Here is a 25,871-nt window from a genome sequence, read left to right as displayed (position 1 = left end):
GCACCAGGTGTCCCCAGGGCCGCCTGCCCGGGGCGCTCCGTCCCGGGCGCGGAGGCGTTCGGACCCCCCTCCTGAAGTTCTTGGGCTCCCTTTCCAAGAGGCGCGGGTGCCAGCCTGATGGGGTGCCTGGCGTTTGGGAGGAGTGGTGACCTGGTCCTCGGGCAACCTTTCTTGGGGGCCATGTGGGGCCAGTAGGGCGTAAGTGGGCCCTGCACCCTGCCCGCGGAGACTCCAGCAGTGACACCCACCCTCCCAGAGACGCTGCTCTGGGAGAAGCTCCATTGCTCCCACCTGAGCGCCACTAAGAGCCCGCAGGCCAATCCGAGGCTCCCCCAAGTGTGAGGTCAGGGGCCTACAGGTGCGGCTCGGCGAGGCTCATTTTGCCAAACCGAGGGGAAGCACCTGGGCACCTCCTCCCTCCTTCCCACCTCCACCAGCTGCAGTTCCGCAGTGCGCATGCCCTTCCATTCAGGAACTCCGGAGGGGCGCCCGGTCCGTCTGTCCAGCCGGGACGTGTCCCCCTGTCCCTGGGGCAGTTGGGATGGGAGTCAGAGTAGGTGCCTCGGACGGGTTTCCGGTTCCCAGCCCTTGGTGCTCTCCAGGAAGTAGGGGCAGTTCCTAGGGGTGAGCTGGGACTCCCAGGGCCCACACCTGTCAAAGTGAGCGTGTAGTAACCAGACTCCCCACGAAGCTGGCCCTCCCTGAGCCACCAGCAGACCTGTCTCCAGGATAGGTGCAAGGTCCTGGGGCAGCTGCCGCATCCGGCAGGGGCGGGCGCCTGTGGGAAGGAGCAGGCAGGCGCAGGGGAGGGTTTCCTGTCGTTTCTTTATTGGGGCGGGAATGCATCATTCACACGGAGCTCTGTGCTGGCCCCCGTGTGCACACAGCCACGCATACACGCATTGCATGAGGCCAGGGCTCTCTCGTGGGCTGGGAGGTCAAGCTCTTTCCCAGAGGGCATTAGAAAGACCCATCCCGGAGGACAGGTGGCGTCTGAGGCTGCGGTCCCACCCTGTGGGAAGCCAGCTCCATCTGAATGCTGGACAGAGCTGGCGGCCAGGGGGCCGGGTGGTGCGAGCGGGGGCAGACAGAACGGCCTCCACCCCTGCTCCGTCCCTGGGCTGTGGCAGGGTCAGCCTGCTCGGAGGCAGGCCCTCAGGCCGTGGGAAGGGACCTGAAGATCCCAGTGCTCCACCGGACCACTCCGTGGGCCCTTCTCCGCACCAGGCCTGTCAGAGGACCACCCTGCGGTCCAGGTGGTCCCCGCGCCCACTCCGCTGGTGCCGCACTTCCAGGTGCTTCTTCTGGACCTTCTCGAAGTGCTGCAGCAGCTCCGCGTAGTCGATGCTGGCGGAGTCCGTCTTCTGCGACTTGGGGGCGGCCTTCAGACTGTCTCTGGGGAGAGGGAGCAAAGGGCGCGGGTCAACGTCCCGGCACACGTGCTGCCGGAGGGGCGCAGCTCCAGACGCAGGAGGGCCGGGCCTCGAGTGGTGGACTTGACGGCGGGAGTTTGCTGCTCCGGGCCCAGCACCCCTTCCCCAACAGCCCCGAAGAGCCGAGGAGCCCTGGGAGCGCCCCCTCCCCAGCAGTGGGAGAGACCGGTCAACACTGTGGCTTGGACAGGGCCCCCAGACTGTGGGCTGGCAACAGCGCCCAGAGCAGGCATCGCATTGGGAAGCATTTCCTGTTTACGAGTGGCTCCCTTTGGGGGGAAAGCCAGGGCCTGCAGCCAGCCAGGAAGCCAGCTGGGGCCTGGAACAGGGTCAGCGGTGGGGGAGGCGGCGGGCTGGCCCACTCTCTGGGGCAGGGCGAGGGCCGGGGCCAGCAGGGAGGGCTGAAGGGTCTCTACCGGGCCCTCCATCGGCAGGACACGTGTTGAATGTTGGGGCCCAGAAGCCCGCAGGCAGCCCCTGCCCCTGGGGAGGAAAGCCGGTCTCGGGGCTGGGCATGCCCTTGGCTCCTACCACCACCCTCCCCAGCTGCTCGGTGCAGCAGCATGCGTGTGCACTGCACACTTCCTAGTACGGCGTGCCTGGTCCTCCCTACGCTGTGCAAGCTAGTAGCCCTGCTGCCCCTTCAACTCAGTGTTCTGCTTGCCCTTGAGGACAAACTCCCCTCAGGCCCATCCTGTTCACCATCCCTGCAGACTCTGCTCTCCTTCCCGGAGCCGCACCGGCCTGGGGCAGATCTGTGCGCTGGCCTTTACCTTCCTCCAGCTCCCAAGGCCGGGGGCCCTGGGAGCTCTAAGGAAGGGGTCTCGGGAAGGCTCTGGGCTGTTGGTGACAATCCTTGGTCCTGTGAGTTCATGAAGAGACCCCAATGGGGGTGACTGGGCAGCAGCAGGAGCTAGACAGATAGGACCCAATGGCAACACGACCACTTCCTCGCCATTGGATGTTGGGTGACTCAGTTTCCTTATCTGTAAAGGGGGATTTCTCCAGCCCCCGCCTAGTGCCTGATGGGCAGCCACCATGGCTCTGCCCTCGGAGGTGACCAGCCATGTCCCGGCAGCTGGAGACACATGAGCTGCTCAGTTCATTTTGGGGGAAACACGATGGTGCTCCACCTAAATGGACCCCTCGGCAGTGAGCTTGGCTCCCGGCAAGGTACCGGCGCCCAATGCTCTGAGCCTGAACGGCACCGCGGACCCTCCCCCGGGCTGCTGCGCCAGGGCCGGCAGCGTGAACCCTCCCATGGTCGGCCGCCTGGAGCCTGGAGGTGGCCCTGCACGCCCTCAGCCTGCTCCCCGCTGCTTTCTTGTGAAGATGCATCACCTGCAGACACCTGGGCCTCAGGCCTTGCCTCCTGAGCTGCTTGCTGACCATCATTCAACAAAGATCAGAGAGGGGCTGCTCTAGGGGCCGGATGGCAGGCAGGGACCGCCTGGCACAGTCACTCTGTGTCACAGGTGCCACTGTCCCGAGAGAGAAACCTGGTTCCTGAGGAGGCCGAGACGCCCTGGAGCTCGGACCTCTCACCTCAGGGGGTGGCCGGAAGCTACCCCAACCCAGGCCTGTACACGTGAGGCCGGAGGTGACCCTGAAGCGTGCCATTGGACGCTGGGGTTCCATGGGTCTGTATGCTGCTCCCTCCACACTCCTGGTGAGCCAAGGCATCAGGCCCCCGGCGTGAGAGGAGGGGTTTCCATGGAGATGCCAGCAGTGAGTGGCAAACACAGGGGGATATGCAAAGATGTGGCCAGGGTAGGGGTGGGGGTCGGGAGGAGTGAGCTGTACCTTGCTCTCTGAGCAATTAGTCTTGTCCCCAGTGACTCGGCCTCCCTGCGGGGAGACCCTTCCTGGCCCGAGGTCAGGGGCGCAGGGAGGGGTATGTCCCATGGGGGGCAGGGCTCTTCTCCCTGTCAGAGGGCACCGCCACCCCGGGGCCTCGCACGGGTCCTTCATGTTTGCAACCCTCAGGCAGCGATGCCTGGAGGACACGCCAGCAGCACGGAGCTGGGCTCCCCTCCCCCGCTCCCCGCACCTGTCACCGGGCTACCGTGTGAGTGTCACAGCGTTTCCTGCAGCCCCCCCGGGGAGATGTCTTGGGGGAGTGGCTGGGAAGCCTGAGGGGGTCCCAGTCTCCCTCAGCCCTGTGGGCGCCTTGAGGGCACAGAATGAGGGAGGGCGGGGGCCGGGAAACTCCCTCAGCTGTTCCCCGCTTGCAGGCCTGTCAGGCACCTGCCGCTGTCCTCCAGCTGCCTGGCCCTCCCAGACTGTCCTCTCCAGGGGGTGCGCTGTCCCTCTGTGCCCACCCTGCAATCTGACCCCGCCCCTCCCAGCTGTTCCCGAGGCCCCTGCTCACCTCCTGCTCCCTGCCTGTCCGCCTGGTCCTTGCTAAGCACGGCTGGGAACACAGAGCCCCGAAGACCGGGCACCGCCTCAAGCACCCAGGTAGTCCCAGCGCCCATTTCCCCATGAAGAGACCCAGAGCACGTGTGGTCTTGCCTGAGGTCAGAGCTGGGCCAGGTCCCTATCCAGGCCTGGGGCTGTCCCCTGACCGACCGCGGGAGACTCTGAAGGACGCTTGTTTCCCTGTGCAGACTCGCTCTACCCTGGCTTGGGGCGCGCAGGGGGGTCCCTCTGTTCTGAGATCAGGAGAGCAGTGGGTAGCGCTCGGAGAAGGGTATGGCCCTCCACAGCACAGGGTCCCCAGCATGGCAGGCTGGTTCCCGAGAGGGGGGCACCTGAGTTCACAGGCAGCGGCCTGTCTGCCGCCTCCTCCCCTCCCACCGCACCCCTTCCTCAGCGCTTGCCAGGGCAACCCTCACACCCCCAGGGCTTGGAAAGGCCAGTGCAGAGGCAGCCAGCAAAGCAGCGTGGCTTCAGGGCCTCTCTCCCCGGCTGCAAACCCAACTCCTCAGCTGCTCCCTGCTCCCCTGGGGATTCCCCGTGGCACCAAGAGCAGCAGGACAGTGCCAGCCCTGCTGCCCTGGAGTGCTGCTGCTGGCGAGAGGGTCAGGAGCTGGGCCTCGGTCCAGGGACCACTCTTGCTGAGGGCCCAAGCCCCTCCAGCTGGCCCAGGGCAGACCAGCAGTCAGGTGCCCACACCAGCCTGCGGCGAGGCCAGGCCAGTGGGAGGGGTGGTGGGCCGAGCCCTAAAGGGGCCGAGTGCTGGGCAATGCATCCAATGGCAGAGGCGCCAGTGCATCCGATGGCAGAGGCGCCAGTGCATCCGACGGCAGAGGCGCCAGTGCATCTGACGGCAGAGGCGCCAGTGCATCCGATGGCAGAGGCGCCAGTGCGTCCAATGGCGAAGGCGCGAGGCCCTTCCAGGAGCGAGACGCCAGGCCTGCAGAGCGGCCTGAACAGCCTGGGAGGGAATTCTAGACACACAGGGCATCTGATGCAAGCTGGGCGCGCTCCATTCAGCGTAAATCTTCTCAGTGGCTCTGCCTGTTTCCATGGCGACCTGACAAGTGAAATTTTCCATCTCGGATGCCAAATGCCTGTGGATGAGGCGAAGCCTCCAAGGGTTACCAAATATAGACAAGGCCCAACAGGCTCCAGGGGCCAGGCCAGCAGTGTGTTCGGGTGGGAGCCTCGACCCCCCAGGGGCCGCAGCGTCCTGCCACAGCTGCCCATGCTGGGCCTCTCGGCAAAGGTGCCTATACCTGTTCTTCCCGTGGGCAGCACCGCGCGGGGCAGCCACAGGGGCACGCTACCTCTGACTCTCACGCTAATCCCGCTTCTTAGAGAAGGTCTCCCTACCACCTACTCCCAGAATCCCCAGCCTGGTGTTCTGATATGGAAATGAGAGGCCCTCGGGCAAGTAGCTGTGGGTGGACAGGGTCCGAGGTGACAGAGAGTGTGATGCCCAGGCAAGGAGACACTTGGCAGCCCCCTTAGGCACAGCGCCCTCACCAGGCCCCTCGGGCCCTGCCCTTGCTGGGTGGCGATGCCTCCCCCCATGGAGGCAGCGGGCGCAGGCCCTGCCCGCACTCACTCGGTCTGCAGCAGCTCGGGGTTGGGCACGCACTGGAGCCGGTGGGAGAGCAGCTGGAAGGCACTGCTCTGGGGCAGCAGCATGAGCAGGCCGTAGAGGGCCTTGATCAGGTATGGGTTGTTCTTCACGTCCAGCAGTTGCAGGCGCAGATCTGCAGGAGGGCAGAGGTCAGAGGTTAAGAGCCTAGTCAGGACAGGGCCAGCCAGGGGGCCGTGGCAGAGAACTGGGCTCAACAGCCAGGTACCACTCCGGCCCCCATCCAGGAGTGCTAGCTGACCCTGTGACCTCATCATCCTCTCTTCCTACGCAACAGCCACCTCAGCCTGGCGATGCCCAATCTGCCCTGGGCTGTCCCTGCCCATGCTCACTGCCTCCCTGGTAAGGAGGGGCGTGGGCCTTCTGTCAGCAGGTCTCCGTCGGTGCCACACGAGCTGTGAATAGGTGGGCCGGAGAGGCTGGCTGGGTTAGGATCGCTGAGGGGAGGGCAAGACGGAAAGCGTGTTCGTGTGGGGCTGGAACACAGCCCACGTGTGTCTGGCAGGGGCTTTAGAATCCACCTCAGACCCCAGTCCTGCCACCACCCCGCCAGGTGGGAGGAGACACACCCCTGGCCCTGCCCAGCATGCGTCCCAATGACACAGGCCCAGCCTCCTCTCCTCCGAGCCCCTCTGGGAGAGGCACTGGCTCTCCCCTCTCGTGTCTCCAGGCCCAGCTGGGTGCCGCTGTGGAGGGTGACACTCCCGGAGAGGCCACGCCACAGCGGCAGCTGTGCAGCATCTGGGCTGACGCTGAGCAGGGAGCAGCCAGGCCCCGGGCTGGGAAAGCTGGGAAGCAGGGCCTCCGCGGCCCTCCCCTCCCGAGGTGGCAGGGCCACCAGGGGAGACCTGGGCGGTCAGCCCCGTGCCTTGCAACTCCACAGAAGCGTGGGTCTATCCGGGTCCAAACCCCTGGGGCCTGGGGAGCTGGGTCTAGGCATCCCACAGTTAGAACGGATGCTCGGAGGCACCAGGGTGCATCTGCTGAGGTCGCCCTGGGCCTGGAGAGAAGATGCTGCCGCTTTTTAGGGTCGGGATGGACCTGAGCTAAGGGAGCATGTGCCTGGCCACCTGGGAGGCCCTCAGGAAAGTGAGATCAGCTCAGGGGACCACGGAGCAGGGTCTCCTCCTGCTCAGGCATCAGAGGGACAAGCTGCCTTCTGTTTGGATGGATGTAAAGGGTGGTGTCTTCGGCCCCTGTGTCTGCCTTTGGCTCCAGGGTGAAGGCTGATGGCCTAGCCCAGCGGTCGGTAAACTCATTAGTCAACAGAGCCGCAGTGTGCCCACCCCTGGCCTAGTCTGACAGGTCACAGGCGCTGCCCGAGAGCAGAAGGCCTGGGTGGCTGGCTTCTCACTGCGCTGAAAGCACATGAGTTTCATGCAGTCACCGTGTCTGAGGCGCCAGGAGCTGTGTGTGCCACAGCCAGCTGCCGCTTTTGCACATTCAGCCTGGGTGTTACGATCAGGCACTCCCACCCATCGGCTCCCAGCAAATGCCAACTCTGCTTTGCGGAGAGATGAGTGTGTGGCGCTTGGGCACACGGGAGCGCCTGCAGGTGGGCCAAGGGTCCCCGCAGCTTCCGAGAGCCAGGGCAGAGAGGGGGTGCTTGGGGGAGGGGCCGGCACGGCGCTGGGACAACTGCCCACCTGTCCCGACAGCACTGCTCCCGTTCTCCCGGCAGCGATGAAGCTCACCTTCAGTGGGTTTTGCTGTCAGCGCTCGTGTGTCCACAAGACCCCCCTCAGGCACACAGGCAGGGTCTGATGCCACATGCCCCAGCCCTGCTACGTCTGGTCTCCTCGGACCTGATCTCCTCCCCAGTCTTACGTTCCTGACATTCCAGAGTATCCCTGGGGTGACTGCCCTCCTCCCTCCCTCCTACTCCCTCTTCCGAGTGTGGCTTCACCCCCGCCTCACTCCAGGCCGGCCAGAGGCCAGAGGCCAGAGGCAGGGCCTTACATGTGAAGATGGGGCACTCGATCAGCTGTACCAGCTTGTCCACCTCCGTGAGGAAGTCCACCGTGACCTCCAGGTCCCCGCTGGGTGGGCTGTCAAGGAAATCTTCCCCCTGGGCCAGGACAGCCTGTCTCAAGAAGGGGCCTGGAGGGGAGGGGCGGCAGCTGGAGAGCCGAGACCCCAGGGCCTGACCCAGTGGCTCAGAGCGACCCTCCTCCCTCGGCACCGAGCCTGCTTCTGCCTAAGCTGGATTCCGCATCCGAAGGGCATTGGTCTATCACTCTGCCTTTGTGTCCCTCTAAATGAGGTACCCCAGCTCTGCGCCGGCAGCTCCCTCCCCTGCGATCTGGGCTCTGAAAAGCTCTCACTTATCGCGGCCCTGCAGCCCGCGGGGAGGGCTGGGCAGGAAGGGCCTGCTCCCGCCTGAGTGGATGCCGCCAGCCCGGCCAAGGTCAGGGCTGCGGCAGGTGTGGCCTGTGGTCCCTTGGTCACCAATGACCGAGAGAAGCAAATTGAGGGTGTGGAAGGGGAGCAGCACCTGTGGGAGCCAGGCAAGGCCATGGCTGACCCTTAAAGCATACCCCTGGGGGGTTTCCCTCCTCTGAGGCCTCCCGGCCAGCCCGCTCTGCCCGCTGGGTCACCGCCGAGCCCTGGCTCTGGCTTTGTGGCCCCTGAAGGTACCTAAACAGCAGCAACACCACTAACTCTCACCAGGCTCGCGTGCCCACCGCCCCCCCCCCCCCCGGCCTTGTCTCCCTCCTGCCCCAGCAGAGGTGCCCCCGCCCGTTCCCTGGCACCCGCACCCGGACTGCCCGCTCAGCCCTGATCCCCAGTCTGTGCGGTTTCTCCGGGGCCAGCTCTCCCTACAGCAAACACATCCCTCACGGCACCCACTGGGTCCCGATGTCACAGGCCGGGCGGGGCAGGAGGGTGGCGGCGGGCCCACCCCTCCAGCGGCCGGACCCGGGAGAACCGTGACAGCGAAGGATACAACTTCTGGATGAGGTCGTAGGCGTGCCGGTAGTTCTGGGTGAGGAAGCAGAGGGACACGGTGGTGACAGGGTTGTGGCACCAGGAGCGGTACAGGCAGCAGAACAGGTCCTGGCTCTCCTGCGGGAGGCGTGCGCAGTGAGAGGGGGCTCCCCCTCCCCGCCTGCTCCTCCCCCCCGGATCCACGCGCGGACCTGAGCGGGAAGGGCCCTGGTGGGGAGCCGGCCGGGAGCCAGCTGTTTGGCAGCCCCGCCGGGAACGAGCTGTCACAAAGGAAAAGCTGACGGCTCCTCCTGGACCCTGTCATTACTCTGCGCCCCGCAGAGCCACGTGGTGGCGACGGCCTGGTGGGGGGGGGCCTGTCTCCTGTGCTGGTATCTCTGCTCTCGGCGAGTCACAGGGACTGCCCCCTCCAGGACCCCGGGTCCGAGCGCGTGGGGCCGGGAGGGCTGTGCGGGAGGCGGATCCCCGCAGCTCCCACCCCTCGTCCTCAAACAGCACGTCTCCCCCCTCTCTGTGGCCCACCTTGCCCTCGGGAACCAGCCCAGGAGTCGAACCCACATTGGGGGGAGCCCTGGCCCTGAGCAAAATTCTTAAGGCCTCTGCGAACGTCTGAGAGGAACCACAGGAAGGAGGCAGGGGTGTGGCCTGGACCGTGCCAAGCCTCTTGGCCCCAGATGCCCTCAGACCAGGCCTGGCTGTCCTGGAGGCACCCTGAGAGGGGTGGATGCGGGGGCTGAGCTGGGAAGGAAGGCGTGGGGGTAGTGACCACAGCCCAGAGGGGGGAACGAGCCCCCTGGAGGCCCTCTGCCACTCAGCCCCCATCCCCGGGGGAGCATGACCTTGGCCACGGCCCCCAGCGCAGGGCGGGAGGATGGAGAGTGCCTGCCTGCTGTCTCACCAGCCCTGGGGAGTCCTCACCCAAAGCCTGGCACAGGCAGCCCTGACTCCCTGGCTTCCGACAGGGCACCTCTCGAGACACACGGTCTAGCTGTTGGGGAACAGGGCCAGGGCCGAGGAGGAGGGCAACAAGAGCAGTGACCCCTGACCCCGGCAGGGTGACCGCCTCAGGCCTGGCCCTGACAGGGAGGTGGCATCAGAGGGCATCCACCCATTGGGTCCCCCCCATGGGCCCAGAACTGTGTGCCAGGGGGCAGCGCCAGGGCGGGAGTGGGGTGTCGATGGAGAAGAGGCACCGCCTCTGATGGGTCAGGGAGGGCGCGCGGACCCGAGTGAGCACACGGTCTCCTTGAGAGGCCTGCACACGCTGCTCAGGAACCAGCTGGGACTCACTCCCACGGTGCCGCTTCCGGTAACAACCCAGGGGCGTCCGGATTTCACCCCGGCCCAGGGAGACCTCCGATGTCACCCCGTTTCCTCCCAGAGGCCTCCGGGGAGGAGGGTGGGCTGGCAGGACGGGTGCCCGCAGGCGCAGTACCAGTGTCCTCAGGTCCTTGAGCTGGTTCCTCAGCTGGAAGAGCTCGGTGGAGGTGAGCAGGATGGTGTTGAGGGTGTGGACCATGGTCGAGGCGAACTTGAGGTCCTCTTCTCGAAGCAGGATGTCCGCCATCGAGTGGAAGATGTTCTCCGCGTTCAGCAGGAGGCACAGCTGCCTGGATAGCGGGCGGAGCAACGGTTACGGCAAACCCTGGGCCCCACTCTGGACCCCTCCCCGGTCACCTGCTCCTCCTGGGGCCGGTGTGGGGGCCGTGGGGGGACACTGGGCACCGTCCACAGCGGGCCTGGCTCCTCGCCTCCCAAAACCACTCACTCTGGCCCAGCGGCTCCGGAGCCCCAGACTCTCCGTCCCTGACTCTGCCCCACACACGGCGCTCTCTGCCGCCCAGCTCTACAGCTTCTACCCGTGCCTGTCACCGTGTCCCGTCCCCCGCCGCTCCCCCAGAGCCCGAGTCGGGAACTTGCTTGTGCGGTTCTCACCGCAACCCGCCTGGAGGGGCCGCAGGCAGCCGGGCTCAGGCGGCACCTGTGGGATGAGTGAACCTGCGGACACTCCGAGTCTCGTCTTTGTGGGCACAAGGCGGAGAGGTGACTTGACTGAGATCATGGGGTGAGTTAGGGCTCCTTCTTTCCACTGTCTCTTCTCTAGGGAGAACCTTGGGGGATAAGGCTTGGCCGCGGTGGAAAGGAGTCCCGCTTTACAAACAGGAGAGAACCCAGGGAGTAAAGGAAAAGTGTTTCCAGGGCCCCTGGGCCAGGCGGTGGTGAGGATGGGCTCGGGAGAAGCCTGTGGACCCCCCGGGTATGTCCCCCTGCCCACGGGGGCCTGGCTGGAGGGGGTGGCGGCCCCCGGGGGTCCAGGCCTCCTGAGCAGGGAGGGCCGCCCCGAGTGGGCGAGTGGTTGGTGAGGAGGGTGGGCGCCCCTCTCTGACTCCTAGTCCCTGCTCCAGGGAAGCCCGCGGACCATGCCTGGGGCTGGTGGGGACGGGTCTGAGGCCTGAAACACGTCCATCCCAGGTCACTGACCTCGCAGTAAGTGCAGCACCGGGCCTGGCCTCCTGCTTTCCTCCACCAGTAAATACCGATCATGCCGGGAAGATCCCCGCCTCCCCTCCCCCCCAAATCCCAAGCCACGAAGTACAAACAGTGGGTGGGCAGGCTCCACCCAGCCTAGGCCCAGCGGAACCAGCAGACTCGGGCAAGAAACCACCAGAGACACGGAAACCACGCTGTTGAGGGGATGGGTGAAGTTCTACCATCACCTGGGGCCTCCCACCTGCCTGGGATGTGGGGTGTAGGGGGCGCAGAGGTCCCAGAACTTGGTGCTCCTGCCCAGCTGTGTGACCCAGTGTCTATGTGACAATGTCTTTACGTCCCACCTGGCGACACTGCCCGCCTGTGCAATGGGGGCCGCTCAGAGCGATGGCTGGTGTGGGGTGCACAGCCCATGGCGAACGGGGCCCCTGGTTGGGTAACACGAGTGGGGGTGACAGCCAGCTCACAGGAGAAAGCCTGGCTCTTAGGCAGAGAACAGCCTCCTGTCCCCTCCGGTCCGCCCAGCCCTGCAGGAGCCCCGTCTCCAGGGCCATGGGAGAGAAATGTTCCAGAAGGGCAGGCCGGGGAGGAAGGGCAGCGCTCTGACAAATGCTCACAAATGCCCGTCGCCTGCAGCTGCTGCCGTCGCCATGACAGAGGCCGGCAGCTGAGCCCGCTGCCAGGCAGCGCCTCCAGGGAGCGCAGGCCGGCGGGGACGGCAGGGAGGGTGCGGAGGGACGGGCAGGGGGGGTGGCCGTGGGGAGAAGAGGGCACCCAGGCTCCTGGTCTCCCTAAGACCTGGGGAACGCAGGTGGAGCTACAGAAAGCCCGGGATGGCAGAGTTTTCTGCAAACACTCTCCTCTGGCCACGGTGACCCCGTGCTCCGCTGGTTCTGCCACCTCTCTGGTGGCCGACCCCCAGTGCCGTGCAGCTCTCCTGCTCGCTCTCCAGTCTGTCTCTGGCGGTGGCATCTGGTCCACGGTTATTTTCAAAGAGGTCTATAGCTCAGGGGCTGCCGCATGTGCCTCTGAACCCCCACTGAGCTCGGGAGGGGGCGGCCCCTTGCCTCGGGGACAGCCCTGCATGGCATTTCAAACTCGGCAGGGCCACAGCGTAACTCTTGGCCCCCCAACTGTCCCCATCTCAGGAAATGGCGTCACTGCCCACCCAGCTGGCTGCAGCCCAAACCAGGGAGTCATCCTTGATCCCCTGGGCCCGTGTAGACCATCTAGCCCTGGTGCCTGGTCCACTCCAGGGCCGGCTCCTGACTGGCCTCCCTGCTTCTCTCGCTGCAGAATTCACCCTCCAAGCACTGGCAGGGGTCCTTAAAAAGTGTCCATCAGAACATGGCACTCCCAGTGGCTTCCTGCTGGACCCAAATAAAACCCAGGCCCCTCACCCTGGCTCCAGGATCCAGGAACCACCCACACTCTCTGGTCAGGTCCTCTCCAACCTCGGCCCTCACACGTGCTCCCTCCCTCACGATGCCCTGGCCTCTGCACTTTTCTCCAGTCCTGCCCTCTGTCCTCTGCCCTCTGCCCTGGGCTGGAGAACGCTGCTCAGGGACTGGCTCCTTCCAGCCATCCAGGTCTCAGCTCCAAAGGAGTCCCGTTACTTTCCAAGCGATTCTCGTCACCCAGCTCATTGGGGGATGGACTTGTTCACTGGGCCCCTGGCTGGGTCTCCCACCAGAATTTGTCTGGGACCCCCAGGCACTCAATAATCACTGTTTTGTTTTTTTTTGTTTTGTTTTGTTTGTTTGTTTTTTGTGAATCCTCACCCAAGGATACTTTTCCATTGATTTTTAGAGAGAGTGGGAGAGAGAGAAAGACAGAGAGAAACATCGATGCGAAAGGAACACATGGATTGGTTGCCTTCTGCTCACGCCAACCAGGCTGGGGTGGAGCCTGCAACCAAGGTGCATGCCCTTGACCAGAATCGAACCTGGGACCCTTTGGTCCACGGGCTGGCGCTCTATCTACTGAACCAAACCGGTGAGGGCTCAATCCTCAGAGCTGAGTGTGCCTGTGCGGAGGGGCCACGCTGACGCTGATGGAAGGCTTATGCTGACGGACAGGGCTGCCTGCAGGCACCTGTGCTGAGCCCAGCTGGCCCTCTGCACATCAGTGTGCGTCCTGGTCTGCAGCACGCAGCTGCCGGGAGGTCCCACCTTCACCCCTGCCACCCGGGGCCTGGCTGCCCTCTGGCCAGGTCTTCACACAACCCTGGGCCCGGGGCACTATACACCCCTCCTCCACAGAGGCCCCGGCTCCAGCCACACCACCGACCAGGGAGCAGGAAGGGCGATTCCACCCAGAAGAACCGACTTCCAGGGAGTGAGTGAGCTCCTGCTTACCGCTCTGCCTCCTCGGTGCCTGTAATGAGCGGGCACCGGGGGCCGCCCGCCCGGTGGGGCTGGCAGATGGCTGCCCCGCAGGGCTGCTGCGTCATCACTTCTCCGCCGAGCCCAGCCTGGCCGAGCTGCCTGCCTGGCTCTCGGGCACAGCTCCGTAGCGGAGCACAGCTTGTGAGCATTAAACATTTGCCTGGACTTTTAATGCCCACGTGAAAGTGCTACTGGTGAGACAATGGTTTAGGACAGCGGTCGCCAGCCTTTCGGACCTCTTGGACCACCGGTTGGTTTAGAAAATGCTTGGGGACCAGACACAGGTGGGAGGGAACCTGGACGGGATCTCACACCCACCTCAGCGCTGGACTGGGCAGGGGTCCGCATGGGAGCCCTGCACTCAGATGGGGTCCCCGGGTCGGGCTCCTGCCTTCCTCTCCTCAGGCCTCCTGCTACCCGCCTGGGCAGCCACCGGCCAGTGCCTCCTGCTACCCGCCTGGGCAGCCACCGGCTACTTCCAGGTCTGCGTTCTCTGTGGTCCCTCTGTCTTATGCCGGGGGCTCTCCGGGGAGCCACCTGTCTTCAGCCGGCTTTGGAGCCCCTGGACACAGGGGAGGGAGCCCCGCTTTCCCCGGTGGGCTGCTGTGTCCGGTGGGGCGGCCTCGGAGGGGAAGGCCCTCTGCAGCCTGCCTGCTGCGAGTGCCGCACCCGCCACGGCCCCTTCACCGTGAACACGGGCCGAGCACCCGCTGTGCCGCAGACGCTGGCCCCGAGAGGCCACCAGCCTCAGTGCTGGCCACGGCGGAAGGTGCTCGCCGAGCCCCCCTGACACCACCCACAGCCGCGGCTTTAGGTGACACGTGGGCCAGACTGGGGGGAAGGAGGAGGGTGACAGCCGGCTCCAGCCTGAGGCCTTGCCCCGAGGCCAGGTGGCCTAGACTGGGCGGGAGGCGGCCTGCCACGAGGCAGTAGCTGCTGCCCGTCTCCTGGGCACAGGCTGGTCCCCGCCAGGCCAATGGGAGGCCTGGCTCAGTGGACAGGAGGAGGTGCGGCTCTCCGGGGCGCAAGGAGGGGAGCTGCTTCTGCCGCCAGAGGCCTCCCCTGCCCCGGTCAGCCCCTGCTGTGCAGGCTCAGCTGTGGGCCAGGCGGGGCCCGAGGGGCAGAGGAGCACTGGAGGCTGTCTAGGTAGCGGGTGGCGGAAGAGGCAGTGTGAGTGAGGACAGGACAGACACAGGCAGGGGGTTGGGGGGTTGAAGGGGTGGTACAGAGTGGGGACAGCTGGGGCCCCGGCAGGACCAGACCCACTGCAAGAGCAGGGCCCCACAGTGGGGGGGGGGGGGGGCTGGAGGCCTGAGCCCGGTGCCCTCCGTGGAGGAAGCATCCTGGCTCCCGCCGGGTGGGCTCTGGGGAGTCCGGACCCTGCCATGTGCTTCGGAGACGCTGTAAGACTTCCTTCCGTGACCCCGCCTCCCCCTGCCCCTCAGAAACAGGACCAGCAAGGTCGCCACGGCCAGAAACAGCCCCTCACCCGCACGCCGGCAGGCCCTCCCCGAGGTCCCTGGCCCCTTTCGGGATGCTCAGCTGGCCTCTCTCAGCTCCCTCACCAAGTAAGGGCATGCGGACGCCGCCTGCTCTGACGCCGAGCCAGAGCCGGGGGCGGGCTGGGGGCGTGAGCTGCTGCCCTCTCCCCCACCCCATCCTGCCATGGGCCTGGCCTTTTTAAGAGACAAAAGGTGGCCCCTGACCCATGGCAGGGGTCCTGGCCAGGGACTGGGGAAGGGCACCGATGACTACAGAGGAGGGGAAACAGAGGCTGGGCCACCATTTCCTCCCAGGCCCGTCCCCAGCAGCTCTCTGACCACACGGATGGGCGGCCACGACACAGGGCCCAGGGCACAGGACAGCTGGCCTGGGGGGGAGACTGGACTCCAGCCCATGGGGTGGACAGAGATGTCAATGTTGAGAGACGGGGGGAAGGGCTGGGGGCACCCGCCTCCCACCCCTGATCTTTCCCAGTTGCTATTAATACCGTCCTGCTTCAACCCTTGCCTTCCTCTCGGTGCTCACTGCCCTGTGACAAGCAGAGAATTCAGAATTAGCCTCAGATGCCAAGCTCCAGGGTGGGCGGGGGTGCCCAGCTCTTCAATGCTCCCAGCTCCGTGTGACCAAGGGGGTGAGTTCTTCCCGGGCCTGTCCAGACCCCCAGGAATCGCGCTGGGCCAGTGCCACCGAGGGGCGGGCGTGTGGGTGATTTCACTCGGTGCCCCCTGCGGGGCCGGGCCCAACAGAAGGCCTCCCTGACACCGGACTGCCTGCCAGCTCCCTGACACTCACAGCAGCCCCTGCCCCCTCCTGCCCCGACCCGGTCCTCTCCTCCATCAGGACCACCGCCCCTCCCGTCTCCCCCCAGGCAGAGGCCGGCCCCCAGCCCTGGGCCTGCGCGCTCCGGTCTGTGGAGCTGGCGGGACTCGGGGAAGGTGAGGTGGGAGGGCTGCTCTCCTGCTGGCCGCTGCCAGCTCCGGAGGTGACTGGGCAGGCAGCCCTGGTTCACGCTCCTCCTGAGGCTGCACCGGACGCTGCCTTGGAGGAGAGCTTGGGGTGGGTGGACTCCATGGCCCTGCACACGCTGGCCTCAGGCTGTGCCAACCAGCCGGGAGGCAGCGCGCTTTAGGCCTCTGGTCCAGGCACCACGGAGGGCAGGGCCGAGGCATGGCCATCGCCCCCGAGTGCTGCTGATCGAGGCCTCCCTTCTCCCTCGAGCCTGGCCTCCTTCCTGCACCCACCCCAGCTGCCTGCTGCTGGGTCCCGACCAGGCCGGTCCGGTGCACAGAGCGACCGGCCCTCACTTCCTCTCTCCTTTGGCCTCTAGCTGGTGTCCCTGTCCTCTCAGTGGTCAAGGCCAAGGGGACACGGCTTTCCTGGGAGTCTCACAGCTGTAACTCTGAAGTGCGGCCTAAAGTGAGGCATAGAAAACGCAGGGACCCGGAGCCATTCCCACGGGAAAGGGACCCTCCTGGCCTCGGCCTGCCTGACAGCTGGGCTTCCGGAGGAATGCACAGAGCCAGCGGCTCCCAGTGCGATGTGAGGGTGGGGGAGGGCATGGTCTCCCCTCCGAGGCTCCCTCCCCCACCCTCCCTCGCTCCTCTTCCCCTCCAGCTCTGCTTCCTAAGTATGAAAACTGTAAATCTGTTTTATTTATTTCAATCAATCCTTGGCAGTGCGCCCTCCAGGGCAGAGGCAGCCATGGTAACCCTGCCAACTCATGCCTTAAAAATTCATCGTGTTTAATGCAGTCGATGTGTCTGATGCACTTAAAAGTTTTGGGGTAGGGAGGTGGGAGTGGGAGGAGGAGGCACGGGGACTTGTTTTTCTGGGTCTTGCTGGCAGAAGGCGATGGAGGGCGGGGCACCGCGGATGGAGGGGAGGCGGAGGCAGAGGCAGAGGAAGAGGAAGAGGAAAGAAGGGGTCTTTGGCCACCTCGCTCTCTATCGCTCTGTGAAGACGTCAGCCACAGACACCCGGGCTGGGCTGGCCCGGAGGCCTCTGAGGAAGGCCAGGAAAACCAAAGGGACTCCTGGAGGCGGCGGCGGAGGCCTAGGCCAGGCTGGCCCTCCTCTCCGGGTTTGGGGTTTGCTCGAGGGACCAAGGTGAGAGTGGGCAGAGCCCGGAGAGGTGACCGCTGCCTCCACCCCCAGGGGGTCAGGTGGGCCTTCCTGCCACAGGAGCGGCCCCGCCTGCTCCCAGGTCGGGAGCCAGCTCCTGGGCACAGCCCGGCTGACCCAGTTGGGCTCCTTTTCCACGTGCTACCACCAGCCTGGCTGAGGCTACCCCTGTCCATTCCTAGGCTCTTCTTTCTACCCTCCTGAGCTCCAGCTCCTGACACCCCAGGCAGGGAGTCTCCTGTCCTGGCCCAGGCTCCCCATGGCAGGAGGTATGGGAAACCCCATCAGGTTTGGGGGATAGAAATTAATCGCCAGGAGAGGCAAGGTGGCCCGGATGATGTTAGTGGTGGGATTCAGGGGTCTAGGGAGAGGGCGGCTTCACGCATCGGGGTTTCTGCCCGGTGTCTGGTTCTGGTCGAAGCCCTTGCAAAATCTGCAGGGAGGGGCCTCAGCAGGGGTCGGATTTACAGACGTGGTCCCGGTGTGTGTCCCATGGGAGGCTGCACCTTCCAGCCCTCACAGAGGCACCCCGAGTATGGCTGGATGGAGCTCAGATGGCAGGAGGCTGTGGGACACCAGGAGACCAGCAGGGAAGACCCGGGGACCCGGCTGAGGAAAAGGCAGTGCTGGGAGGACCAGGTGGGGGTGAGGACGGCGGGGGAGGCGGTGTGAGCGGGGTCTCTTTCAAACCCTTGGTAGGAACGCCCACAGCTTCTGAGCGTGTCATCTGTTGAACGCGCAGAGCAGACAAGGACTGAAGGACGGGCCACCACAGGAAATCCTATTGTCTTCATGACAATCAGCTCTAAGAAAGGCCAACACGTGCCCAGCCCTGAGAGCGGCCGGCTCCGGCCTGCTCCGGTCAGAGGGATTTCCTTCCAGCTGGGCCACGGCCTCTTGCCCAACAATGGAGCATAGAACAGACACTCGTGAGCACTGTTCCATGAGGCCCTTTGCATCCCTCAAACCCGCTTACCACGGGCCAGGTCCCCCTTTAACGGAGAATGAGAGTGAAGCAGATCAAGGTCTGGCCAGGGTCCCAGCGGGCTCGTCCGGGCACCAAGCTCTCGGCTGCTGCTTCTCCATGGCCCCGGGCTCGCAGATGCCAGGCCCACAGCACGGGGGCTTGGCTGTGCTTTTTCTGGAAGGCAGAGAAACTGGGGGCACCTTGGCTAGATGTCACTGGGCCTGCTGATGGACTGGAACCGGAGTTCTTCCAGAACCTTCTTATGGCTCCAAGGGAGCTTATCTGCAAACCAGCTCCTTCTCCCTCATCCTCTCCCTCTGCGGGAGGCAGGCCCTGACCACACCCGGCCGCCACTGAGCTGGCCTGTGCCCACACTCAGCTCCGCCCAGCTGGGGTGCTGTTCTCTTGCCAAGGGGAGGCAGAACCTGGGAACTGCGTCGACAGCTCTGCAGCCAGAACCCAATCTCAGACCCAGGGGCTAGGAACCGGGACAGTGATGGGGGTGACTGGCAGCAGGTTCCCAGAAACCTCTGCTAGGAGACACCTCTCTGAAATTTGGATGCTGGGGCAGGGGTGGGTGGAGGGGGTGAGTTCAATTCTACGGCTGATGCTCTGAATCCAGGCCAGCCCGGCCAGGGACACGGCATCTCTGAGCCCGATGTCTGCCGTCCTCTGGGTTGGCTGTTACAGAGAGAAGCACGAATGGAACCTCTGTCCCTTTGAACCCTCTGTGCTCCCGCCTTCCGAGCAGGATTGCCCCTAAGGATGGATCGTCTCCCCACTGGTGGCCCTGCCCGGGAGGAGGCCGCAAACACACAAACAACGGGGCAAACTGTTTCCTGGCCCCACACCTGCCTGCCCTGCCAACTCCGCCGGCTTCGGAGGCTCACGGAGGCCCTCAGAGGGTGTGTGCTCGTGGCACCGAAGCCACGGACTGGTCCCAGGCCACACAGCGGGGTCACAGGCCCCGACTTGCTCTGTTCAAAGGGAGGGAAAAGAGATAAAGTCTCCGGCCAGACCGGTGCCTGCCCAGGACCCCTTATCGCCGCTCTCACCTTATCAGCGGCAGGAGCCGGCCCTCGGGGAGGAGGCCCGGCCTGCGGCGTATGCCTCTCCTGCCATTCTGGCTACACTGTTGGCGTCCACAGAAGAGAACAGTCTCTGGTGAGGGAGCTAGATCGTGCTTTTCTGGCCTCCACATCTGTAGTGCGGGGGGGTTTATGAAACCCTGTGGACCGAGACTTTCTGTAGCTCTTTACAAGTGCCCACTTGAAGGGCACGGAGATAAGCATCAGAGAACAACGGAAGAGAAACAATGTGCCGCTGCCGCTGGGAACAAAGAGCAAGCGCCAGGGCGGCCTCCGGCTGGGTCTCCGGGAAAGGTGGAAAGCTCAGGGAGAAAGGGCTGGGCGGTGGAGGGGCCACGGCAGGAGAGGGGCACAGACAGCACGGGGGGGGGGGGGGGACTCCTTCCGTCCTCCCAAGGGGTTTCTCTCGTTTGTATCCACCCCCTTCGCCCCCTGCCAGGAGGCTGGAAAAGTCCTCTTGCGGATCAGTCGTTTTCAGGGAATTTTAAGATGCGTGAAATGGGCTTTCAACCGAATCTTCCTTTCCAGCCCAGGCAATCTTCACCGGATTAAATGCACCAGATGAGGAAGGGCCTGCGGAAGTCCCTCTGGGGGAAGGGCCCAGGAGGAGTCTGAGGAGCCCTCCCCCGCCACCGCCCTCAGCAGGGCTGGGCCAGGAGAGGGGCCTGCTGGGGACCAGCCGCCCGCCCCGTGCCCCGGCAGCACGCGGTCACTGCCCACCCCGCAGAGACCAGGCCGCCACACGGAGGCGGGCGGCCGACGCGGCGGCCTTGACAAGGGACAGCGACCCCGGGCCACTCATTTTGACGGGAACGTGTCAGGGTTCCGAGGGAGGGGCGCTCTGTGGGAAGACGCGAAGGGAGTGAAAACAAGGCCGGAACAATCCTGGGTCTGGGATCCTAGAAAACCCACAACCACAACCAAAGCCAAACGGAGCTGTGTATTTATAAACGCAAAGACGACGTTTTGGAAGGAAGGAAAGACATGAAACTGAAAACAGAGGTGGTTGTTTGGGAGGAAGTGGTGGCTCAGGGTCTCTTACATCTTATGCAATTTTCTCCTGCATCACTTAAAAAAAAATCTTATACGGTTTAAGTTTTTTCAACACAATACATGTGGTGTTTTTTCTTTTAAATTAGAATCCCCTACATTGTGGGATGATCTTGGACGCCCTCTGGAGCTCTCAGAGGCAGAGCCGGGAGCAGGGCTCGGAGGTAGCGCCTCCCCAGAGGACGGCAGAGCCGCCCACTCCCTCTCCCTGGGGACGGGGGCTGCTGGGATTTGCAGATTTAACAATGGAAACTTGCATTTTACAAATGAGAGGATCAACAGCCGGGAAGTTGTATTTTTAGCTGCTGCGGCTCTTTGCTTCAAAGGCGTGGGCTTCTTCTGAAACCAGGCAAACCTCCTACAAAGTCTGCCGTTTGCAAGGAGCGATTAGCATCGCACACGCGGGAGGAGAGGCCTGGCTCCCCTGCTCCAGGGAGGCAGGACAGAGGAGAGAGAGGAGTCTTCTCAATGGAGGGCCTGGATGCCGGGCCGCACGGGGTGACCGCCGAGTCACAGACCGTCACAGCGGTGCAGCCGCCTCCCTCCACGCTGCCATTTAAATCACTGTGCCTCCTGCAAGCACCATCTCCCGACGGGAAGCGCAGAGGGTGCTGGGCTGCCCTCCTGAGGGGACGGCAGAGCCAAGGCCGGGCTGAGGAAGAGGGTGGCTTGGGAGACAGGGACGGGCACAGCAGGACTCGGATGGTGAAGTCTCAGGGAGGCGCCTCCTGCCAGGTGAGGCCGGAGGAGGCAGCACAGGAGAGAACGCTGCGGCTGGTGCCACCCTCCGCCCTCCCCTCCACTCGGGCACTCACGCCCATCCGGGCCAAGGTCCATCCATCCTGCCTTCCTCTCTGGCCTCTCCTCTGGGGGCCCGGCTCCCCCGCTCTCCCCGCCACTGCCTGGCCTGTGGGCGTATATCTTTGATGCAGGCCCTTCTCTCCTGGAACCCCTTAGCTGGCTCGGGAAGACCGAACCTGTGAAGAGAGGCCTCAACTCTCCTCCAAACGCCACAGAAATGAAACGAAAGCGGCAACCTTCCAAGGGCTGTGACTGCAGATACTCATCTCGGGAGCTGGGCTGGAGGCAGACCTCAGCGGGCAGATGCTCTATCACACCGGGCCCCCAGCCCCAGCCTGGGGGGAGCGTGACCTTGGCTGCGGGGTGGGGCTGGGAGAGAACGCGGGGTTGCTATTTCAGGCACGGCGGGCAGGAGCAGGAGCAGAGGGACCGGAGGGGCGGAGAAATGGAGGGCAGCCTCGGCTCCTGGCCCCTCCCTCAGGGTACCTCAGGCAGTAGGCTCACACGGCTTCCTGTGGAGGGTCAGGGGACCGGGAAATCCTCACAGATGGGGTGCACAGCTGAAGATCTGAGAAACCAATTACCCTGCTACTGGGGGGCCGGGAGACGCTGGAGGAGTTGGACTGGGGGCGGCCGCAGGCTTCAAGTGCAGGAAGGAAGTGAGGTAACTCCAGGAACTGCCAACTGTCGGGCCGGGGGGGGGGGGGGGGCGCGCGGGTCTCCTCCAGGAAAGGGGCTGAGGGCTGTCAGGAGGAGGGCTCAGCACATAGGAGGAAGCAGAGGCTGCCTTCCCCGGAGAGATGAGCTGATAAGGCGTCAGCTGGATTCACTGCCCGGGGATAAGCTGGCTAAACGCAGCGCCCAGAAAGCACACAAGTCAGGACAGGGATGTCTGGGGTTGAGGAGGTTTTAACCGCGGCCCAGGTTATCTGCTCACATGGGTGGTTCCAGCAGCACTGAAACTTCTGGAACGACGCAGCAGCCGGACCCCTGTCTGGCAAGCTTCCCAAGCCACCCCTCCACCAGCCTTTGGTGTTTTAGGCTAAGAGCAGGGAGGAGCCTGAGGCTCAGCAGGCACAGCAAATAAGTGAGACCCCCCCCCCCCCCCCCGGAGCCCTGGGCCCCTGCCCTCTGTGCCTAGAAGTGCTGGGAGGACAGCAGCGCTGGGAGGCCCCACCCCCCAGGTGAGGCCCTGCACAGATGCCCAGGTCCCTCTGGGCCGGGGAGGCGGGAGCTCAGTGCCAGGGGGCCCGTGCGAGCAGTTCCTCCCGACGGCGCGGCCGCGGCAGGTGGAGCTGGTTTTGAACGTGTTGAGGCCCGACAGTGGGTCACTGGGCTCCTCGGGGCTGTTGGCGAGGCGGCCAGTGACCTGGCCCCAGAGCCTGGGGCGCTGGGCCTGGCCTATGGGCTTCTGAGCAGACTGCTCACCAGTCAGAAACACGTGTTCTCCCCACCCCACCCCAGCCCTCTCCACCCCACCTCCACCCCCACCCCTCCCCACCCAGCTAGTTCCTGCTCATCTCTCAGGCTCGGCTTAAACAGCCTCTGTCCAGAGCTTTGCTGGACCTCTTCACAGGGCTGGGCCCTCCCCCATGCCATCTGCTCCCCAGAGCAGCATCACGCTCCCATGTCCCTGCCTTGTGGCTCTCCCTGGGAGGGCAGGGACCAGCTCTGCCCACTGCGGTGTCCCTGCCGGTGGGCACAGGACGGGTCTGCTCAAGGACACATGGCGCTGCCCGGCCCGCACCCCCGCCAGCACGGCGGCCGCCCCTTCCTGACTCTTTGCCACCCTCGCGGGGAGGGGCTGGGGCCTTGCTCCCGGCAGTTCCTCCTGCGAGACACCGACTCGCTGGCCTGACAGCTGTGGCCTCATTTCCAGGGCTATACCCAGGCTCCTTATTTTTACCCGCTGGTATTTTTCATCCCTGATGCCTGGGGGTGGAGAGGGGCTGGGGGAGGGCTGTGGACAAAGGAGAAGATGGGCACCAAGGGGCTGGGGGGGTGAGGTGGCCGGGAAGGGAATGTGCCAGGAGGGAGGGGATGGGGTGAGGAGGCCCGAATTACTAAAAAATACCAATTTAAAAAGGAAGAAAACACACAAACCCCACCCCCTTGGTCTGCCTCAGTAAGCATTTTTCAACAAGGTCACAAATGCACTGGCTCCAGAGATTTTTTCTGGCTCCGAACCACACTTCGGGCAGCCTTTAAAAGCCAGTTCTTGGCGTGGCTTCGGCTGAGCCCGAGGAGAGGGAAACTAGGGCACGTCTCTGCTCCGAGAAACCGGGATCTGGGTCGCCGCTGAGGCCGTGGGCACCCACCTCCCCTGGCTGAGCCTCCCCCCCCCCCCCCCCCCCCCCCCCGCCCCGAGCACAAATCACAGAGCTGGGATGCACATTTCTCACTCACTGGTCACCTGCCTGCCTGTGTCACTAGATTGCCACCTTGGTAAAGGCAGGAACCGGCTTTCGGTCCTGTGCGCGCCCAGGGCTGGCGTGGGGCCTGGCTCCTGCCTGCTCCAGGAAGAGTCACAGAAGGACCCTGCGGGGACTGACTCTTTCCTCCGGAATGTCCCCGTCACACCGAGTGCTGTCTGCGGACGCGGCCACCGCGCCTGGGTCTGCCTCGCACACAGGCGGAGGGTACACAGCCCTGAGAAAGCAGCCTCGGTGTCCTCCTTGTGGGACAGAACTCAGCTGACTCTGAGGTCCCTCTGGCCCTCGGAACTGAGCCTAAAATCCAGAGCAGGCAACCCCAGCCTCTGGCCTCCGGCAGGTGCCGTGGAGCCGTGTTCCCATAAGGAAGGGAGGCCCCATGTCCCACCCTCATGGCGGTCTCTGGGAAGGTCCAGGCTCACACACACTGCCTTCACGTGAAAGCTGCCTTCACGGAGGGATGGAGGAATTGGCTGCTGAGAGTGGTGCGGCCACCGCCTCAGTGGGCCCTTGAACCGAGACCATTAAGTGGACACTGGCTCGGTCTTCCTCCCCAACCTTCACGCCCTGGGGTTCTGGCTCCAGGACCGTGTTTTCCCATGAGCAACTGCTCCTCCTGCTGCATCTGAGGGTGGGCACGACCTGTCCTGGGCCATCAGGGCACGGCACTCTCTGGCCACAGTGACGGGCCCACTGGACAGCAGCCGGGTCTGCTGCTGAGGATGGGATGTTACATGACAGGAGTGGGCGCGAGGTGCTGGTGGCCTTCATGCCACCGGGGTGGGGTGGGGTGGGTGGACGGCCTGCCCAGGATGGGCTGCAGAGGGGGAAGAGCCAGCTACGGAGGTGAGGGGAGGAGTGGGGGGAGACTGGGTCCTGAGGGCTTTCCTTGCACACTTTTAGTTTTTAATGAGCCGTCCCTGCCCCTGATTGAACACTACCTTTATTTTTTTCAACGTAAGGGTGGGTGGGAAGTGTGTTTTGGTCACATGCCATCAGGAGTCCTGACTGGGCAGCTCTGAGCAGGGCTGGGGGGGAGGGGGAGGAGGAAGGGAAGACACCTGGGTCAAGTCTTAGCTTGCTCAGCGGCTCCCTTTCTTACCAGTCTCTAGAAAACAAGAGACTGCGCAGTCAATCCCGAACACCCGCTCTCAGGAGCCGAGCCTGAGGCTGCCTCAGAGGGAGGGAGGGCTGGAAAGGGGAGAAGGGGGCCAGGCCCAGCTGAGACCACCACCCCCGCCGCCTCCCCTCTCTGGACACTGGGGAGAGAGAGGGTGGATGCTCTCATCACAATATGGCATCACAGCCGCCACTGGTACTCACGCAGTTACCAGGCCAGGCCCTTCCGAGCACACGTACCCTCCCGAGGATGAGCAGGTCGGGACGATCACGCAAGAGAACTGCTCAAGAAGGCAGCCGCGTGGCGGGCCCCGCGGCCCACGGCTCAGCGCCCCTTCCCCTTTCTCCGGAGACAGCGGCCCTGCTGCTACGTGGGCTGCACTGGGGCTGCTGCGACTCCGTGTGCGCCAACCAGAGCTTCCCCGGAGCGCCACCTGCAGGGACGCGATGGCCACGTGATGCGGTGGCCATGTCTCTGCCACTTGAAGAAACCAAAACAACAAGGCTGACCTCAAACAAGGGCCAAGAAGAGCGACGGCGCCAGAGAAACCCCGAGTGCCTGGGTCGTGCTGCCCTGGGCCTTGGTTTGGCTGCACAGGCCTGTGATGGCCCCTTGTTCATTTTTGTGACTTTGCCTTGGGTTCCTGCCTCCTGCCACACAAGAGTGCTGACCAACATAGTTAGATTACTGGTTCCCGGCTCCGGCGCCCCTGGGACTCCGGCGCTGGGGCGGAGGGTGGCGAGGTGTCTTTGTTTTGACAAAGCATCAGCAGCCTGAACTAGGTGACCTCCAAGGCCCTATCCAGAGCGGAGAGCAACGATGCCGGGTTTAGGTGGATTATTATACTCAGTGTCAGCTCGCGGGATGCTTAACAAATACCAACCAGCATCAGGCAGGTTTATGGTTAGCTCTCATGAGCTCCTTCTAATCCCTGGAAAAGCACCACAAAACAAAAAATGCTAGCTGGACGGAAAAACTGGTCACCTGGGCTCCGTTAAAAATAAAGAACCCCTCGTCATCAAAACGCACCGTGTAGGGAGCACTCGAGAGTGGGAGGAGATAATTACAGTCTGTGCATCTGAGAGAGGCTCAAATCCAGAATCCAGAAGGAACCTCCACACACCGGCGAGAAAAACAATGCGAGCCCGGCGGGAAATGACCTGAACGGGCTTATCACCAACGAGAGGATATCCCAAAGGCCAACCAGCAGCGAGAAGCTCTCCAGCTTCCTTGGTCTTCGGGGAAATACAAATTTTAACCACCAGCACCTGACAGAATGGCCACAGTCAAAGCCTGAGGACACCGAGGGTTGGTGAGGATGTGAGCAACGGGACTCACACACCCCGATGGGACTGGAAGTCGGTGCAGCAGCTAAAGCTAAACATATGTGTGGGCTCCGATCCAGCAATTCCCAGGTCCACATCTAAGGGAAACGTATGTGTGTGTTCACCGAAAGACACTCATAATAGTGCCGAACTGAAAC

The 25,871-nt window shown here is 64.1% G+C and overlaps 1 protein-coding gene across 1 annotated transcript in view; it reads right to left on the bottom strand.

Annotated features, from left to right (window-relative positions):
* Window positions 1–781: 781 nt before the first annotated feature.
* The window catches only part of VAC14 (VAC14 component of PIKFYVE complex), a 90,596-nt gene continuing 65,506 nt past the window's right edge, over window positions 782–25,871 (bottom strand). The window contains exons 15-19 of the mRNA XM_084906716.1: window positions 9,866–10,040; window positions 8,429–8,547; window positions 7,441–7,520; window positions 5,446–5,596; window positions 782–1,395 (exon numbers count right to left, since the gene is read on the bottom strand). Coding sequence (XP_084762842.1) covers window positions 1,233–1,395; window positions 5,446–5,596; window positions 7,441–7,520; window positions 8,429–8,547; window positions 9,866–10,040 — 688 coding nt within the window. The 3' untranslated portion in view covers window positions 782–1,232. The remainder of the gene's footprint in view (window positions 1,396–5,445; window positions 5,597–7,440; window positions 7,521–8,428; window positions 8,548–9,865; window positions 10,041–25,871) is intronic.

This window comes from Pipistrellus hanaki (genome assembly GCF_964339955.1).
Source record: "Pipistrellus hanaki genome assembly, chromosome: 15".
Classification (NCBI taxonomy): domain Eukaryota; kingdom Metazoa; phylum Chordata; class Mammalia; order Chiroptera; family Vespertilionidae; genus Pipistrellus; species Pipistrellus hanaki.
This window is presented reverse-complemented; position numbering and strand designations above follow the sequence as displayed.